Source organism: Saxophila tyrrhenica (genome assembly GCF_035928015.1).
Source record: "Saxophila tyrrhenica strain CCFEE 5935 chromosome Unknown scaffold_1, whole genome shotgun sequence".
NCBI lineage: Eukaryota > Fungi > Ascomycota > Dothideomycetes > Mycosphaerellales > Extremaceae > Saxophila > Saxophila tyrrhenica.
In genome coordinates this window covers 425,516-444,092 of record NW_027041733.1, presented here as the reverse complement: position 1 = coordinate 444,092, position 18,577 = coordinate 425,516, and the positions used below count along the sequence as shown (strand labels likewise).

Here is an 18,577-nt window from a genome sequence, read left to right as displayed (position 1 = left end):
ACGTTGCGCTCGCTGGAAGCCGTACACTCTAAAAAGCTCTGCCCAGCCTTCTCACAGAAGCATTAACGGTCTGAGCTGGGGAAGGATGAAAATGGCCCATCACAGCAATCTCTGTCCAGACTTCGGCCAGTGCTCAATATGTCTCGACCGCGAACAGAAGAGAAGAGCTTCACGGTATTTTGAGTACATTTATTTGCAACGCTCAATATGATGACGAGATGGTATCATGCAAGAATCATCGTCATTGTTAGTCAGTCCACCTCCTCAATAGCTCGTGCTCGGCGTATAATATCCAGGGCTTATCTCACGCATGGGCTCAACCCTCTGTCTGCGCTTGCGGATGATCATGTACGCAATACCAGCACCAATGGCCGCCAATGCCACGACGCCTCCCACCACTCCACCAGCGATCGCGCCTACGTTGGAGGACCCGCCATCATCCGACTTGCCGCCGTTCGAATCGCCCTCTTTGGTGTCGCTGGCGCTTGGAGTACCAGTGTTTCCAGCCGCCCCGGTCTGCTGTACGCCGTTCCTGTCCGTAGCCGAGGAACCACCCTGCGGGACCGAGAATTGCACCGTAGGAGTAGTACTAGGGCCTGGACTAGAACTAGAGCCATCGGCTATTAACGAACTTTGAACATCTGCAGAGCTTTGGTCATCTGGCGAACTCGAACTCGAACTCGATTGCTCCGGTGAACTCGAAGTTGGGCCCGCACCTGAACTTCCTGGGTCCGATGAGGCAGCCTGGCTCGCTGGGGCGCCCACGGAGCTCCCTGGGTCACTGCTGGCCTGCTCCGATGTGGCCTGTTCATAGATGAATCGAGTATACGTGTCCGTCCAGCAACCGTAGCTGAGGTAGGTCGAACCTTCCGCTTCCTGTGCCAGGAATGCTGTGTAGCAAATTGGATTTGCGGAGGGGCTTGTGCGTATGTCAGTAACGATGAATCTGCCCTCACATCAAGCAGAAGCAGGGCTGACTCACCAGTAAAATGGTCTGATCTGCGGCGTATGGTATGCTGCCATCATTGGGATATGCGGACGACGAGGCTTGATAGTTCTGGATGAACTTTGACAGCGAGAGGAGAGGGTACCAGGAGGTTATTCATGCTGGTATGCCTGTTGCCAAGGGCACAAAGATTGGCTTGAATATATGGAGCTGGTATCAGAAGGGACATATGGCTAAGCTGTAAAACCTCCGCGTACTTCGTAGATCTTCGTCTTATCATCCTGATCCTCAGTCGTTCTGCTTCCCAGCCCTACGCAAACGCGATGTGCTCCTAACTTGCTGATTGGAATATGCTTGACAGTCGCTTGGTGTCAATTGCTGTTGGCGACCGCTTTGATGTGCTTTTTGGACTTCTCGTGGTTGTTGAGCTCGGATTGAGAAGCGGCATTGTGATCACAAGTCTCGCAGCGGAAGCGTCCAGAGTCCTTGGCCCTCTTTCTGACGCCTGCGGCGATCTCCTTCACGCGGCCTGGATTAGCGGCGGACCAAGCCTGGTGCTGGTCCAAACCCTTCTTCAAAAATGCGGTCTCATCTTGAGCCCGCTTCCTCTTGCGGTGGCGTTGGGACTTCTCTCGACGTCGCTGATTGCGAGAGGCAGCGGCCAGGACGAGTTCAGCTTCGCTGAGTTGGATGTCGACAGCGACCCTTTCCTCGATAGAGAGATGGCTGCAAAGAGGATCCCAGGCGACTGTTGCTCGGTCCCAGAGATAGAAGTCATCAATGTATAGCTTGTCGATGATGGTTTCTTGACAGGCGTTGGAATGAAGGGCCAGCTCAGCGTAAAGGACAGGAAGAACAAGAATGCGTGCTCTTTGGCGGAAGATATGTTCTGCTGGCGGAAGGTCGATCCAGCACAGCCACGGCAGGTGAAGGAGGTCCAGAGTAAGAGCAAGTTGGCCACGACTCGGAAGTTGCGTCCGTCGACCATGCTCCTCCTCTCACTTCTTGATAATCGTAACAATATCCCATGAATTGAGAGCTTCTGTTGCACTCACCCGCACGTCGAGACTATGTCACGAGGGAATAGCTCTCTCCGCCCAATTACACCAAATGGAATGGAACTCGTGCCTCTGTCATGGACGGAGGGCGAGGCTGTTGGCTCCACGCTCATCGACTGGAGGGTTCGAATGCTGATCAATGATCGCCTTTCTATGATTCAACACTACGTGCCAGGCGGTATCGAAACGGCTGTATCAGCTATGATGCAGGAGAAGTTCGAGACGTTCAAGTGCTCGTTTGGCAGCATCGGCATGGACGTACCCAAGCTGTTCTTACCCATCCCCGACCTGCCGCCTGGAATGGACTTTCCGCACGCCATGGTACAGGACTCGAAGATGGTGGTCACCCGAGAAGAGCTCCAAGCCGTTTTCGACGACCAAGTGGGCAAGATGTGCGAGCTCATTGACAAGCAGCTGAAAACTGTGAAAGACAATCATCCCATGGAATCGGTCTCATATCTCATTCTCTCTGGAGGCCTCGGCAGTTCTCCATACGTCCAGAGCCGGATCAGAGCAAGGTACGAAGGGATGGGTGCAGCATCACCGGGTGCCAAAGGGATCAGAGTCCTCCTAGCAAACGAGCCACAGCTGACAGTGGTGCATGGGCTTGTCATGTCACGCATCCAGAGCACTCGAGGCGGACCTGAGATGTACTCAACGAGGATGTGTCCGGTCAGCTTTGGCGTCATTTGCCGAGAGGTGTATAATCCCAAGAAACACATGGGTGAAGATGTCAGTGAGGATCCGTACGACAAGCAGAAGTGGGCTGAAAAGCAGATCAACTGGATTATTAAACAAGGACAGGTCGTGCGCGCAAACACCGGTGCCAGCCAGAGCTACCGACTGAAGCTGGACATGGGTAAGGAGAGGGAGCCGTGGCGGGCCAGGATCGTGATGAGCACTCTTCCGCCGGATCGACTACCCAGCAGCCTGAAGCGCGATGGTGCCAGAGAGGTTGCTGGTATTGAGACTATACTCAACCCGAAGGATATGAAACGAAAGAACAGACATTGGTATAACTTTGGAAGAGAGTTCAACCGGGCTGAGTTTGAGCTGCGGGTGTTGGTAGGCACGGGATTGCGCTTTGAAATATGGCAAGTCATCCTTTCCTCTCGATGTCTCAAGGTAGTGACTAACCCATTCGATTACTGTCTGTAGGGCCAAGGATGGCATGCGAAGTCGAGAGCACGATGAAATTGAGGTCGATTGGCAAGCTGTTGAGGACCGGCTTTCGCAGAGGAACACCAACGATAGAGGGTTGGGGATCTATCGACGATAAGGTGCGAAGCTCTGACATGTGACGGTTTGCCACTCTTCGAAGATTGCCATATTTCGAGGAATCCTGACAGGCCCGTCGCCGAGATGACAAGGTGTGCGTCAGGAGGGAGTTCGCTGGGCTGATTGAGAAGGCTCCGAGCCCCGGAGACCGCCTCATGCAGTCCTGCCTTGGCGTCAACACTGCTTGGTGGAGACAAAACTCGTGATGGCGAGCAGAGGTTTGAGATTTAGGCGTGCGGCCGCGATGCGAGGCGCTTGAGCTCGACGAGGCACAAAATACCCGCCGAATACAATGTGCTGAAGCCTTGTGAATGGTATGTCGAGCATTGATTCTAGCGTGCCTGTGTTGTACATACCCACATACATCTCGACGTTTTGGCATTAATGCCAGTCCATTACCACGCAAAGCTCACTTCGGCAAGCTTAGCCCTGACAGCTGCTCACAAATTTTCATGAATTCGTCCTGCTTCCTCTCATCGGTCGCACCTTTGTGAGGCGTCCGTACTCCCTGAGGGTTGAAGTAGACACCTGTCTGATCGCCCGTGATGTCACTCTGCCCGATCGCAAAGTCTACCATTGCTTTCGCAGGCGTCGAAGTCTTACCCGGGGCTCCAGCGCCACCCATCTTAGTGGCAATCCAACCAGGATCCAAAGAACAGCTCTGAACGTCTGTCCAACGGCGAGACACAGCTTTGGCGAGCATGATGTCGTGGAGCTTGCTGTCGCTGTACGCTTGCATTGATTGGAATTGCTTGTGCTGGTAGCCAACGTCCTTTAGACTGTCATCGCCACCAGAGTGCAGCTGTGATGAGAGGTAGAGTAGGCGCTTCGGCTTGTCCATCAGACAGGTCAGGATGTATGGGGCAAGCGAGTTAACCGCAAAGGTTGATTGCAGGCCGTCTGCTGTCTTTCGATCCGCATTCGATGGTCCTAATCCCGCGTTGTGGACAATAGAATCAAATGGCCCGACTTTGTTCGCTTCTGTTGCTGTGTCTTTTGCACCAGCGACTGTTGACAGGTCTCCAATAACGACCCCTTCTGCCTTTGGTACTGCGTCTTTCGCTTGCTTCGCTCTCTCCTGGTTTCGGGCATGGAGAAAGACTTTATGCCCTTGGTCGGCCAGCAGTTTCGCTCCGGCCTGCCCGATCCCGTCACTCGAGCCAGTAATGAGGATTTTAGCCATTTTGTTCATGAAAGAAGTGAGATTAGCCCTCACTATGTCAAGAAAAGGTGATGAAGTACGTGCTTAAAATTTGAGTTTTGAATATGCAAATGTAAGGATGACCTCACGTGCAGGTGAAGATTGATGTGACCCAAATAGGAAGGAGCGGCCATAATACACACCCGATGATGACTTATGGCACGCGTACCCCTCGCGTCAGAGCGACGCCAACTTTACCTGAGAACTTCCGACCGCGCAGCGGCAGCACCACTTTGCCTACTCACACACCAACACCATGTCGGGAAGTGTGACACCGGCAAGGCGTCCGCGCGAGGAAGATGACAGCGATATTGAAGACTTCGAACCTTCCGTCGACGGCGAAGGCTCGGCACGGTCAACTGGGAGGAAGCGAGCTCGTGTCGGCGATGATTATGGCGAGGAAGATGCGAATGATGACTCAGAGGTATGTACAGCGTGCACTCGGTGGACACACACGATACTTAAACACTTCACAGTCCGAGCGTGGCAGCCTTCTGCCCGACAGCTTCCGCCGCTCACCCAAGACCACCGGCCGGGGTGTGGACCTGCTCAACACTCGCAGTACGGCACAGAAGCATCAACCCGGCTCGATCGTACGCGTCACGCTCACGAACTTCGTCACGTACACCAAGGCAGAGTTCCATCCGGGACCCAATCTGAACATGATCATCGGTCCGAACGGGACAGGCAAGAGCACGCTCGTGTGTGCAATCTGTCTGGGGCTTGGCTGGGGCACTGTCCATCTGGGCCGCGCGAAAGATCTAGGAGAGTTTGTGAAGCACGGTGCTAAGAGAGCGGAGATCGAGATCGAGCTTGCGAAAGACCCGGCTCGCCATGAGGACAACCCGGTAATCACCACGAGGATCACCAAGGATGGCAACAAGGCAGAATTTGCGATTGATCAGAAGAAATCGAACAAGAAGGGCGTGCAACAGCTCGCTCGGAGCTTCTCGATTCAGGTCGACAATCTGTGTCAGTTCCTGCCTCAAGATCGTGTGGTGGAGTTCGCAGGTCTCTCTCCCGAGGCTTTGCTGGTCCATACTCAACGGGCCGCCGCACCAGAACACATGAGCGAGTGGCATGACAGCCTCAAGGATATGAGAAAGGAGCAGAGGTCGCAGCAGCAGGAGCAGCAAAAGTTGCTTGAATCTCTGAAGCAGGATGAGGGCCGTCAACGACTCCAGGAAGCCGATGTGATCCGTATGCGCGAGCGATCCGAGCTACAGCAGCGTCAAGCGACTCTGGAAAAGCTACGACCATTCCCGAAATATGCTGCTGCGGTGGCGCGTCACTTGGAAGCCAAGAATCGCAAGAAGGAGGCTGAGAGAGAGCTCCGACGGCTGGAGGCCAGACTCCAACCCAATCTCCATGCTGTCCAGGCCAAGGAGGCTTATCATGAACGGGTTGGGAAAGTCGTCAGCCTGCGGCAGCGCCTGGCTCAGCGGCAAGAAGGCACCGTTTCGGATAACAGAAAGAAGATCGTCGAGATATCTGAGAAGATCGACGATTGCACCAACGAGATCCAGACGGAGAAGCAGAACAACAAAGCTGTGCACGAGAAAGCGAATCGCCTCAAGCGAGAGATCAGTGCTCTTCAGAGACACATGGAGAACCCGCCTGAGCCCTTCGATCCCGCAGAGATGAATGAGCGCAACAGGGAGCTTACCAGGCGTATCCGCGAGATCACGGACGGCGGCCGTGAAATCCAAGAGGAGATCAGGAACTTGAATGGCCAGGCCCGACAACGACAAACGATTGTGGAACAATGCCAAAAAGACCGGGAGAGCCTGCAGTCTCAGGCCGGCCAACAAGCCAACAAGCTTCGACAGGTCTCTCGTGATGCCGCGGTGGCGTGGGATTGGATTCAAACCCATCGAGACCAGTTCAAGGGCGAGGTCTACGGTCCCCCTATCATCGAGTGTACTATGAAGGACTCCCGGAACGCCAGTGCGGTGGAGTCTGTGGTCCAAGATGGCGAAAAGCTCGCCTTCACAGTCACCACTCAGGAAGATTTCGACATGCTGAATCGTCAACTTTACACCACCATGAAACTGAGCAAGATCAACATCAGAGCGTCGATACACGCCTTATCGACATTCGACCCACCACTGCGCTCGGATGATTTGCGGCAGTACGGACTCGAGTGCTGGGTCGTCGACCTTATTGAAGGTCCTGATGCTGTGTTGGCTATGCTGTGCGACAACAGCAGATTGCACCAAACCGCTTTCACTGCCCGCGACATCACTGACGCTCAGTACGAAGCATTGAAGCGAACCTCCCTGAGTTCCTGGGTCACCGCGTCAAACACATATCAGATCGCCCGCCGCCGCGAATACGGTGAACAAGCGACCAGTACGCGTGTCAATCCTCTCAAGCCGGCAAGATACTTCACCGATGCTCCAGTAGATCGCCAACACGAGGACGAACTCAATGCGCGCGAACGTGAGGCAAAGGGCGAGATTGGTGAGATCAGGCAAAAACATGAAGAGCTTAAGACAGAGGGCACGGGATATAAAGAGAGACTAAATCAGCTCAGGGAGGAGCAGAAGCGGATTACAGAGGAGAAGGAGGTCAAACAGAGGCAGCATTCGGAGTTCAACGGTCTGCCAGCCAAGGAGCAGCGTGCTCAGGAGCAGCTAAGGAATGCTCAACAACAGATCGATGGCAGCCTTGAGCGGAGGCGACGTATTGTGGAGCGAGGCGACAACTTGACCGTGAGCAAGGGTCAGCTCGTTCTCGACTACGCCAACTCCGTCGAGGCGTTACGTGGCCTACACGTCCAGCTGTACGAGGCTGAGATATTGCAGCTCGAAGCAAAGTCCGACCTTGATCAGCTTCAAGCTCAGCATGCTGAAGAACAACGTCTGCTTCAAGAGAGGACAGATGAGGTCGCGCAGCTGACGGAGGTGTCGAGGACGCTGTTGGAAGCTGGCAGACGACTTCAAGTCGACTGCAGGGGCATAGGCGAAGATCTTAATGATGCAGGGCATGAAGTGTTGAACGAGGTTGTGACAGAGGGCAAATGGACGGAAGACCAGCTCGAGACGGAGATCGAATCTGTCACCACCAGGATCCAGCTGACCTCCGGCAACGGCAATCAAAACACCATCCGAGAGTTTGAAGAGCGCGCCAGCAGGATCGAGACGAAGTGTGCGAAGCTGCGCGATATTGAGGCTCACCTGCGCGATCTCTTCAACAGAATCGAGGAGTTGCGAGGAAAGTGGGAGCCAAAGTTGGACGAGCTTGTCGCCCAGATCTCGGAAGCGTTCGCTGAGAACTTCACGCGCATTCAGTCCGCGGGTGAGGTAGCTGTCCACAAGGACGACGACTTCGAGCAGTGGGCCATCCAGATCAAGGTCAAGTTTAGGTATGACCTCCCCTCTTCTCGCTGTAAATGCATGATCACTGACTTTGCCAAACAGAGAGAACGAGCAACTCTCCGTTCTGGATTCTCACCGCCAGTCCGGTGGCGAGCGTGCCGTCAGCACGATCTTCTACCTCATGGCTCTACAGTCTCTCGCTCGTGCGCCCTTCCGCGTCGTCGACGAGATCAACCAGGGTATGGACCCGCGCAACGAGCGTCTTGTTCACTCCCGCATGGTTGAGATTGCCTGCGCAGAGCACACGAGCCAGTACTTCCTGATCACGCCCAAGCTGCTGAACGGCTTGACCTATCATCCGAACATGAAGGTGCATTGCATTGCAAGCGGAGAGTACATGCCGAGTGATCATCGCGAGTTGGACTTTGCTGCACTTGCTCAGAAGGCGTTGGCCGTTCGGAGGGGTGGGAATGTCGAGGTTGCTGGGTGATGTTGCCGTTGTGATTTGTTTGACGTTGACATGAGCGCTACAGAGGAATCAGACCTTTCCTGGGACTTCCACTGGGTGTTCAGCAACGGCTGGAGCCCCATAGCTACATACTTTGACCAAAACCTACTCCAAGTCCGTTACGAATATGCAACCCTCGCAGCTTCTTCAATTGAAGCGCAACTGCCGTGAAGAAGTCTACCTACCTCATGAATGTCCGGTTCAGCAGCACGCAGTCGTCCACCACGGAGGCCAGACGCCGAACGCCATACTGTATATTGTGTAGGATCGGCTTGTAATCTCGACCTCTAGGCAACCACATTCAACTGAAGAATGGGAGCACTCTGAGACTGTACCGAGATAACAAAGACAGCCCCCAAATCCTGAATCCAACCAAATGTCGCCTGGCCGTCGAGCGGCAGTTCAATCATGACCATTTCCAGGTTGTCCGCCGAACTTTGATTTCTTGTTTGGTTCGGCGATGGCTTCCCTGATTCCTGATGACAACGCCGAAAGAGTGACGTGCTCGGAAAGATACCTCAGCTGCAGTAGTCTTCATCGGACCGATGGACCGGCCGCCGATTGGAGAAGCCTCGTGGCTACCCTCCAGGATTTTGAATGGCGTTCGTGGTCAAGTTTGGAACCGAACAGACCTGGCAGGGATGGTATTTGGAAAACAATTTAACATTTCTGATTGGGCTCTCGAGACAAGGTGATGGATGCCGATGTTTGAGATGGTGCTGATCTTGTAGGGGAAAGTTTCGCTGACTTTGACATGAAGTGATGGACGGCAATTGTGTTCTGGCACATGTGTCGGCGATGCTATTGATGAGAGTGAGAAAACGATTTTCGTGTGTCTGTTTCAGCACCGCCCATCCGTCGGTCTGGTCGGTCTGATCGGTCTCTTTTGGAACACCCTAGAGCCTCTTTTACCCGAAGGATGACAGGCCGGCTCCTGACAAGATCTCCACGAGTCTATAGACGAGATCGGCGCCGCATCTGGTGGAACGGACGCTGAGAGGCCAGAGCACATGCAACTCCTGGTTGGATTGCGCCTTAGTCTCTCACGTGGCTTTCGACCGTGCGAGCAGCAACACGCACACTCCCTTTTCGACAAAGATCGTTCGGACAAGGAGCCGGACTGTCGCTGCCCTGGGCAGGACGCCGGGGAACACCTTCCGCGCATGCGGCAGTAGTGATCGACTGGTCCGTCTCCTTTGACACGTGGACGACATCCAGAGCGCACATCACGGCATTTCCCATGGATTCCATACCCAATGGACATCGCCTGTGTTGAAGCGTATGCGGCGCAGCGCACCAGCTCGATTTTTACTCTTGCCGCCTCTGGCGATACCCCCTGGGAGCCATGCCTGCCCGGCCTGCCCGGTACTTCTGGTAAGCCTCAAACATGTCTACATGACTTTGCTCTGCCCCTCGGATACCGGCAGTTCGTGGCGCTTGACCAACCGCTCCCTCTAGCAAGCTAGCGCCACAGTCCACCTTGAAACGAACCCCATCTCGGGAGTTGAGATCCATATTGCCTGCAAATGAACCTCATCTCAAGCCCTCACGGGTTGGTAAAATCAGGAAGGCGGGGAGGTAAGTGGAGTGCACCCAACGTCACTGCAGCGGCCACCAACCTTCCTGAAGGTCGTCAACTTCCAAGACCTGTCACTACTGGCAACAAGATTCAGGGCCGTGAAGGCATACTCTCGCACTACTGCTGCGCCATTGGGGAGCAGCGTAGTCCAGAGTCTTGATTCGTCCGCGACTTGTGGGGAAACATCATCCTTTGCATGATGCTCAAGAGGCACGCAGACTCCACTCACATCTTGATTAGGCTTCTGAGTAGCAAGGATCGGCTACCAAACAGGCGAGAGAAGGCATCCAAACTCCGGATGCACTACGTAGCACGTGGAGGCGGCTTTCTCCAGCAATACCTACTTCGCGGTCGGCGCGGCATTGGACCAAACATCACAGATGCACCTTTCTCGCCTTTCTCGCCCCAGAATCGACATCTGAGTGAAAAGTCATGTCAGCAAAGGATCAAGATTATTAGACGGCCAGTCCTGAGTTATTCTGAGATTTACCGGGTCTGAGGGACGCCGTGTTTGGCTCGGTTAAAAGAGTGTGATACTTCGATCTCTACGCCACATCCTTATCGTGGAGCCAGGCGAGCCAGGGCGAGGTCCTCCGCATACGGCGCATCCGTTGACCAGACCAAGCATTGCAGGGTCAGAAGCTAGAGCTGAACCGCGATCAAGGCCAGCAAGATCACCTAAGCCGAGGACTTCCTGATCCACCAGCTGGCAGCCACAACGGTGAGAGCCAATCTTGACATCTTGTGACTCGACCAGACTTGTCGATGTCGAAAAGGGCTCCCACGGCAGTCTTTGCCACTGCAATCTCAATAGCAGACTCACCTATTGTGCGGATCATTGCCAACCGCAGAGGTACACCTGCTCTTGCGTCGTCGGAGCTTCCGTCGCAGAACATATCCCATTGGGGATGCTTGAACTATTAATCATGCATTTGCTGGTCTCGAGCCTTCTCAGATCTTTTTCCTCATCCTCTTTGGCTTCATTTTAGACGTTTATCCACAAGCTTTGCACGGATTCACGTGGCGTTCGTTGATCACGCATGTTGACGAACTGGCGAAGCGTGTCCAGGACCGTCAACCTTGTCGCTATACTGATTGCTGCTGTTAGCGTTTACCACTGTATTGGGAATCTTGGGATCATTAGTCCGAGGACTGCTTTGGATCATTTCGAGTGCCTTAGTCAACACAAGCGTGTTTCTCCAGATTCATAACCGACTCTGTTCCTCAACAACCAGTTGGTGTGGCCCGAAATGATCCCTAACCGACGTCAAGGTCACTGGTGAATGGAAGCATTGCCGCCACTCGTTTAGATCGCATTGCCATGCTGCGCCGCACTCCCACAGAATCTGGATCTTCCACGCATGGACCACTGAAATCGGGCGAACAGGCATTGCTACTTGATTGTTTGCTTGACTCTCGTTATGTCTTTCGACACCTTTGATGGCCCTCCACCTATCGACCCATCCACCGCTACCACAGGCACATCAAGGGATGGAGTTTCGGGTCTTAGCGCGCAGTTCGATTCGACAGAACCCGGCGCTGTGCATATCGCGCCAGAAGCTCCACCAACTTCCGTTCCTTCGGGTCTCAGAACCAAGCGACCAACAAGACCTTCACGACACAAGGTCTCCAAAGTAACGAAGCCTCCCCAGCGGTCCCTCTCGTCGCCTCATCTGCGGGGCTTGACCATGTCTGACTCCGATGCCGACAAAAAACGCAACAAGCTCGGCTACCAAAGGATCTCCATAGCCTGCGGTAAGTATTGGAGAGCATTCATGACTGCGATCGCGTCGACCATTCCACCCCTCCTGCATTCACTAACGTCAAACAGCTCACTGTCGACGACGCAAAATTCGATGCTTAGTTGCTGATGCAGATCCGCATGGGCGATGTCAGAACTGCATTCGATTGAAGAAAGAGTGCGTCTTCTACCCGGTCGATCAACAGGGCACAATCGACAGTACGCCTCAGTCTGCTGGTGAGGGTGGTGCCGGATCTGGACCGTCCTCTGCAGTATCATCGTCGACTCCGCCAGAGGCCATATCTGGCACCACTTTCAATGGCTCCCACGAGAGGGAAGGCTTTCCCGTCCTCCCTTCTAACGCCCCAAGCAGTTATACTGGCTTTCCAATGGGGCTGAGCTCCGGCACACTCAGTCCAGGCAATAACGCGCATTCAAGCCATCGCAACGAACACGCGTTCAATCACTACCCTGCACAGTTCGCGCAACCCAGACCTGTCCAACGGCATCACCCCGATAGCCAGTCACCGTGGATGGGCGCGAGTGGATTCCAGTACCCAATGTCCATGCCACATCCGTCAGCAAACCAATTCTCCGAACCCAACTACTACCGTCAAGGTCTCGGCGCGTCTCCTGGAGACTACGCCCCGTTCCCCTACAATGCCACCACAGCGTCCGCGAATACTCAGAATCCATACGCGTTCAGCCAGCAACGAACGAACCAATTCTGGTCGCATTCCCAGCAGCAACAACAGCAACAAGCGCGATCGCTGTCTTACAGCCACGCAGAGGGCTTTGGGCAGAACGCGGACCCTTACCTCGGCCTGCATTTTGATGAGGTGCAACAGCCTTCGCAGTCACTACTGAGACACGCTCCGCCTGCACTTGAGATGCAGAATGCATCCATGATACCTCACGCGCAGGGCCCGCACTCTGCGCCCATTGCACAGCATCCGCATGGCTTTATGGATCAACACGCGTTTTCTTTGCAGGACAGTCCGTTCCAGTCGAACAGCGGGCTCACGTCGACGAACCCAGACTTTGGGGGAACGTTCTATCGAACAAGTCCCCAGCTGGGCACGTTGCAGGAGAATCGATCGATCTCCCCAGGCGGTACGCCCATTTTCGCACACCATTCGAGTCAGCCAGGATGAGGCTGTTGTTTGGTATGACAGCATAACACAAACACATACAAGATTACAGGCATGTTGCACATGGCTAGGGATCGGGTCTTCGGCAGTCATCTGCTCCGGGGGGGTTGACATGCTTGGCTCGGAGAGCCCTGGGGTAGCTGTGGCAGCGAGCTTCCGCGAAATGCTTGCTAAGGAGGACGAAGACCTAGTTTCTGAGCCGCAGCTAAAGCATACAACAACGGAGCGGGGGCTGGCTTCAAAGGAACCGCAAGACCACAGAGGAGCGGCCATCGACCGTGTCGGAAGCGACTGTACGACACTGGGTTGGAGATTCAGCTCCGATTTTCCGGTCACTGGGCATGGAGTAGACGCGTCGCAAGCGCCTGTGCGACTGCAAGATGCAAGGGTGCAGAAATGGAGGCTAGAACACCCGAATGGCAAGCCAATGGCACGCACAAGAGATTGCAGGGCGCGGTTGCGTTCCACGTGGAGCGCATATGGCATGCAAGGGATGGGGACAGGATAGCCGCCGTGGTGGCCCTTGCGGATGCTGTGTATCGATGGTACCACAGAAGCTGGTCTCCAGTGGTTTTGACTGTGGCTGCAGATGCGCATCCGAATGTGTTGAGGAGGTTGTGAGGTCTGAGGAAGCGGGCACAGGAGGACAGGCGTTGGACACGCACAGGCCTCGCTCGCTGAACTATGTGCTGGTTAGGACCTCTGCAAAAAAGGGGAATCGAATGATTGGGGTCAATCTGCATAAGAGAAGGATGGGCATAAATCCACGCAGCATACAGGACGTCAGTGAAAGCGGACTCTGGCAGAGCACAGGATGCCATCGTGCGCTGCACTGTGCCGGGAGCACAGCATTGATGAGCCATGCAGCAGCATGCAGCTTTTGAAGCCGCGTTGGACACGGAAGCTGTCGATCGATGGGATGTCGTCGACCAGATGCAGACCCGAAGTCGTACCGGGCGATGGCACTAGTGGCCTTCTTCAAACATTTAGAGTAGATTTACACATCATCTTGGAATCGAAAGCTCAATGTGCTTCATTACACTTTCATGAAGTGAAGGCTGGCACTTCGTTCGACGCAGTACGGCATTTGGGAGCATCACATCATGCTCGCGTGCAAGTGAACCGTCATAACAACTCAAACCATTCATGGAGACTTTCATGATCGAAGACCACCTCACATAACAGCGCACTCCGACTCATCCTTCTTCTGATTCCGCGTGAGCTTCCCATTCGCAGGCTGCTTCGAGCTCCTGCCCCCGTTCCTCCTCAGCTCCTCCAACCTCTCCCTCGCCTTGGGGAAATTATGCGCTGCCTCAAAGTTAGTCTCCACTTCCCAGAACCACACCACACTTATGATAAGTGATGAATCACTTACAAGCCGCCCGTCCATACCACTTCTTCGCCTCGTCCAAACTCGGCGGACATCCAATCCCCTGCTCAGTAAAGTATCCCATAGCGAACATGGCCTTGGCAAGCGGTGGTTCACTAGACGCCGCTTTGCGCGCCCACAGATACGCTTCCATGTCCGAGTGCTCCAGGATCCCCTCCGCCCCGGTCAGATACCACCCTGACAGCGCGAGTTCCGCTTGATGCTCCCCCTGCGCCGCAGCTTTCGAGTACCAGGATATCGAAGCGCGGTTATCGATCGCGAGACCCAGTTGTCCATACTCGTACGCCTGTCCGAGGCGAAATTGAGAGAACTTATGCCCGAGCGCTGACGCTTTCTGGAAGAGCTCAAGCGCGTATCCGTCGTCCGGCACGACTTTATTCCGCACGTCAGGGCTGGTGTTGGTGGACTCGTACAGCAAGCCCAGCTCGTGCATGGCGTGCGGGTTCTGCCCGCCGCTCTGCAGCGAGCGGTTGAGCCAGCTGACGGCTTCGCCCACGTTGCGCGGTTGGCCGAGGAGACCTTTGAGCGCGATGACGCCGACTTTGAACATGCCGGACGGGTCGCCGAGGGCGGCGGCGCGGCGGTACCATTGGACTGCTTTGGCGTAGTCTTTGCTCGTGCCGCCGCCGTCTTCGGGGCCCATTTCGCAGCACATGGCGGTGCGGTAGGCGGCTTCGCCGTGGCCGGCTTTGGCGGCTGCTTGGTAGAGTTTGAATGCTTCGCGAGGATCGACTTCCAGTCCGAGATCGCCGGAGCCGTGGCAGTCGGCGAGGTAGAATTGTGCTTCGGGGTAGCCGGCGCTGACGAGCTTCTTGACCATCTTGTGGGCGTCCATGATATATCGCTCACGGTTCTTCGCGGTCGTTCTGGCATCCGCACGGCCGCCTTCTGAGGCCAACACAGTAGCTGCTTCTACCAACTTCTTCGCCAGGATCAAAGCCTGCTTTTGATTGTGCGGGTTCGCGGAGACGTAGGCTCTTAGTCGGTCGAGCTCAGCGTGTGTGATAGGCTGCGAAGACGTCTCGATAGAGGCCTGACGCTGGTGCTGTGCAGGCTGGCCGTTGTTGTAGTTCCGCACAGAGGGTGGCTTTCCATTTGCAGCCGACCCTGGACCACCCTCCATCAACCCCGGACGCACTGGCGCTGGATGGTGAGGCAGCGAATCCGGGTTGCTGTTATGTCGTTGACCGTGCTGTTCGGGATGACTCCTCTGCTGCGCTAATGGAGCGCCCATTGGCGGACCCGCCGCACCTCTACCCGGCGGACCTTGTACCGCTTGTCGGGGTGGCGCACTCCCCGCTCGCTCTGACATTGGGTCGAATGGCGCTGCTGGGCCAGACACGCTTCGATCGCCAGGTGGTCTCTGTTGAGGTGGATATTGGCCTGGGGGATGTCGCGCGTTGGTTGGAAGACGCTGCATATTTGGCGGAGGGCCCTGGCGATGTGGCATTGGCCTGGCATCGTCCATTGACTTTCTTGGGACATTCTCTCTAGCATATGGAGGCTGGGGCCGCTGTGCATAATGCTGAGGTGGATGTCCATTAGGAGGATGCGGCTGTTGATACCTCTCGTCGTAGCGTTGTTGGTAGCCGTGGTCGCCAGCTACCTCATACACATGACCATTAGGGATCCCGCTGTACTTTTGCGGCGGGCTCTGCGTTTCTGGCAGCGATCTTGAACGAGCGTCTTGTTGTTGATCGTAGAAGCGCTCATGCTGAGTAGGCATTGGGTACTCGCCTGGTCTTTGCAGATGGTTCGGTGGAGGCGTAGGACTTGGTAGCTCTGCGATATCAGTCTGAGCATGAGTGTCAATTGGACGCCTAGTGATTTGACTTCGCTTATGTAGCAACGATGTTCCTCCGTGTGCCGCACTGTCGAAGTCAGGCATTTCTGATTCGATCTGATCGGCCCGGCTCATGGGGGCCGCAGTGACTGGAGGCGGCACACGGTGGTCGTTGTACATACCCCGCTGGCTGTCATAGGTTGGCGTCTGCGCATACCCAGGTTGGTTCTGTTGCATCGACATACCGTAAGGGTCCTGCGGCGTCGCCTGTGAATACGCTGAAGTCGGGCTCATCAAGGGTTGGCCAGGACCTGCGCGAGCGCCATGGGCACTGGCTGACCGCGGCGGTACCACAGCAGGGCTAAGTGGTCCGTGGTCAAGGAATGCCGGCTGCTGCTGCTGAACATGCCGAGTATCGATGGGCTGCATCGGTGGGCGCGGTTGGTGCTGACGAGGATGTCCCGCGTTGATGTTTGCTTGCTCGTACATCCTGCTCGCGTCACCTTGGTATGACCTGTCATGGCCGTTCATTTGCGGTTGACGTGAGCGTTCTGTCGGTTGCATGTTGGGTTGCGGGTGCCGCTGGACCTGCACCTGCTGCTGGCGATAAGCACTTTGCTCGACAGGAATAGGTGCCATATTGGAGTCTTGTCGATGTAATTGCGGGCGCTGATGAGTCGGTGGGGAGGCATGTGCAGCTTTTGGCAGGTTCTGGGTAGTATCAAACGACACCGGCTTGTGATCTAACGCAGGCCGTTCTAGCCCACGCTGCTGAATTTCTGTGGGTTCGGATCTATTGCTCTGGCTGTCGTCACGAGCAATAGCAGGCCGTTCATCGTACTGTACATCAGTAGACGCACGGCCAGCCTCTTCGGTACTACCATTCGCGGTCCCTGGCCTAGACTTGCTGTGAAGGGTCGGAAAGACAGGAAAAGCATTGTCCCACGCCACAGTCTGCGGCGAGAGCGCTTCTTGGTGCATCCTGGCCTTCTCCTTGGCCTTCCACTGCTCCATAGTCATCTTTGCTGCTTCCGGCGGCTGTTCAGGCTGAGGAGCGGTTTGAGGCCGGCCATTCACAACAGGTGGTGGTCGAGGACGCTGCTCCCGGGTCGGCTTACTCTGCTGGTCATACGTCTGCTGTTGTTGCTGTGGCTCTGGTGCATACATGCGACCTTGACTTTGCTTCGGCCGAATCGCCTTCTGCTGCTGCTGCTGCTGTGGCGGCTCCGGCGCATACATCCTGCCCTGACTTGGCTTTGGCCGAATGGCGGCCTGCTGCCGGGGTGGCGATTGCTTCGGCGGTCGTTGCCCAGCATGCTGTTCGTAACCATGTTGTCTACCCTGCTCAGGCCTTTGCCTATACCTCGGATCATAGTGACGTTCCTGCTGCGGCTGTGGTGCGGGAGCGTACCCATTCGGTGGGTGTCCGCCCACCTGGTAGTGGTCGTAGTACTCCGGCGACTGCGGCGGCGGTCCTTGCCTCATGTCCTGCATGTATGGCCCTTGCGATTGATCATATCCAGCATCGTAGGCTTGACCGTAGTATTGCTGACCATTCCGATCATACTGGTCTTGGTAATGCCCTCCGTAGCCGTTCTGGACAGGTGCTTGCTGCTGAGCATAGTATTGCCGCCGTGGAGCCTCGTATGCTCCGTTCGTGTTATACGCCATGCTTCGCAGAACGGTCCTTTCTAGCTCTTGTCTTTGCCAACCTCACATCGCCAAACGATCACTTCTGCTTTTCTTGATCCAGCAACGGGGGGTTGACGCGGGGTACTGTAGGTCAAGGCCGTCGTTGGTCTCACGCGAGCAACAGGCAGTGTATAATAAGCAACACTTCGCCCTCTCCAACGTGATCCAACATCGACGACGCCCGACGACACGAAACAAGGCGGCTCGGACGTGGTCCGCGAAACGTACGACGACGAGGATTCCTGCTTCGAAGTTGCTTGCTGCGGCGCACGCTGTCTCGAGTCGTCGGGAAATGGAGGGTGTTTCAGATTGAGCGAGCGCGGATAGACCGATAACCGGGCATCGCGTATCTGGACCGCGTCACGAAGGAGACGTGACAGTCGTATGTTCTGCTGGCCAGCGGTATTGGCGTCGTCGAGTGTCTCAGGAGGTAGAGCGTGACCGTCGAACGCGGGCTCTAACGAGGCGTATTCGTGGTTGCGCTCCAATCACATGTCAGAGGTCGATCGTTCCTGCAGAAGAAGGGTCTAAAGATTAAGCCACAGTGGCGCCGTTGTCCAATGGACGGCAGTGAGGTTGACACCGGCATCTTGGAGGAGAACGGTAGCATGTTGGTCTACCCAGGTACCACTACATCGATACATCGCGGGACCAGCAACGACCACCTTCTGGCATACCAACAACGAAAAGCAACAGAACGGAAGGATTCTGACGACCTACTACTATGTACCTGATACCAATCGACGCAGCTCTACTTCTCCACTACAGGTACCTACGGCCACGGAGCTGCTATATAGTCTCGGATGTCGAAGCCTTGGAGACCTGGAGCTTCGTCAACGAGCGTTGCCCTTTGATATGCGTTGTATGTTGAAGCACGAAGTCTTGCGGGCTAAGATGGCTGTTTCAGCAGCGTGTAGCTGGACCAGCAGC

At 55.3% G+C, this 18,577-nt stretch overlaps 6 protein-coding genes across 6 annotated transcripts; 3 read left to right on the top strand and 3 right to left on the bottom strand.

Moving 5' to 3' along the window:
- Positions 1–264: 264 nt before the first annotated feature.
- On the bottom strand, positions 265–1,023 carry LTR77_000195 (uncharacterized protein; the record flags this gene model as incomplete). The annotated part of the gene is made up of 2 exons (XM_064797462.1): positions 265–919; positions 983–1,023. The coding sequence occupies 2 exons, from the start codon at positions 1,021–1,023 to the stop codon at positions 265–267; spliced, it is 696 nt and encodes a 231-aa protein (XP_064663696.1).
- A 993-nt stretch (positions 1,024–2,016) lies between these two features.
- LTR77_000194 (uncharacterized protein) lies at positions 2,017–3,283 on the top strand (the record flags this gene model as incomplete). Its single annotated transcript, XM_064797461.1, has 2 exons — positions 2,017–3,069; positions 3,170–3,283. 2 exons carry the CDS (start codon positions 2,017–2,019, stop codon positions 3,281–3,283), a joined length of 1,167 nt encoding a protein of 388 aa, XP_064663695.1.
- Positions 3,284–3,691: 408 nt separating this feature from the next.
- On the bottom strand, positions 3,692–4,465 carry LTR77_000193 (uncharacterized protein; the record flags this gene model as incomplete). The annotated part of the gene is made up of 1 exon (XM_064797460.1): positions 3,692–4,465. The coding sequence occupies one exon, from the start codon at positions 4,463–4,465 to the stop codon at positions 3,692–3,694; it is 774 nt and encodes a 257-aa protein (XP_064663694.1).
- A 274-nt stretch (positions 4,466–4,739) lies between these two features.
- SMC5 (Structural maintenance of chromosomes protein 5) lies at positions 4,740–8,293 on the top strand (the record flags this gene model as incomplete). The annotated part of the gene is made up of 3 exons (XM_064797459.1): positions 4,740–4,907; positions 4,960–7,850; positions 7,906–8,293. The coding sequence occupies 3 exons, from the start codon at positions 4,740–4,742 to the stop codon at positions 8,291–8,293; spliced, it is 3,447 nt and encodes a 1,148-aa protein (XP_064663693.1).
- Positions 8,294–11,311: 3,018 nt separating this feature from the next.
- On the top strand, positions 11,312–12,785 carry LTR77_000191 (uncharacterized protein; the record flags this gene model as incomplete). The annotated part of the gene is made up of 2 exons (XM_064797458.1): positions 11,312–11,645; positions 11,767–12,785. The coding sequence occupies 2 exons, from the start codon at positions 11,312–11,314 to the stop codon at positions 12,783–12,785; spliced, it is 1,353 nt and encodes a 450-aa protein (XP_064663692.1).
- A 1,171-nt stretch (positions 12,786–13,956) lies between these two features.
- LTR77_000190 (uncharacterized protein) lies at positions 13,957–17,626 on the bottom strand (the record flags this gene model as incomplete). The annotated part of the gene is made up of 2 exons (XM_064797457.1): positions 13,957–14,090; positions 14,158–17,626. 2 exons carry the CDS (start codon positions 17,624–17,626, stop codon positions 13,957–13,959), a joined length of 3,603 nt encoding a protein of 1,200 aa, XP_064663691.1.
- Between the last annotated feature and the right edge of the window lie 951 nt (positions 17,627–18,577).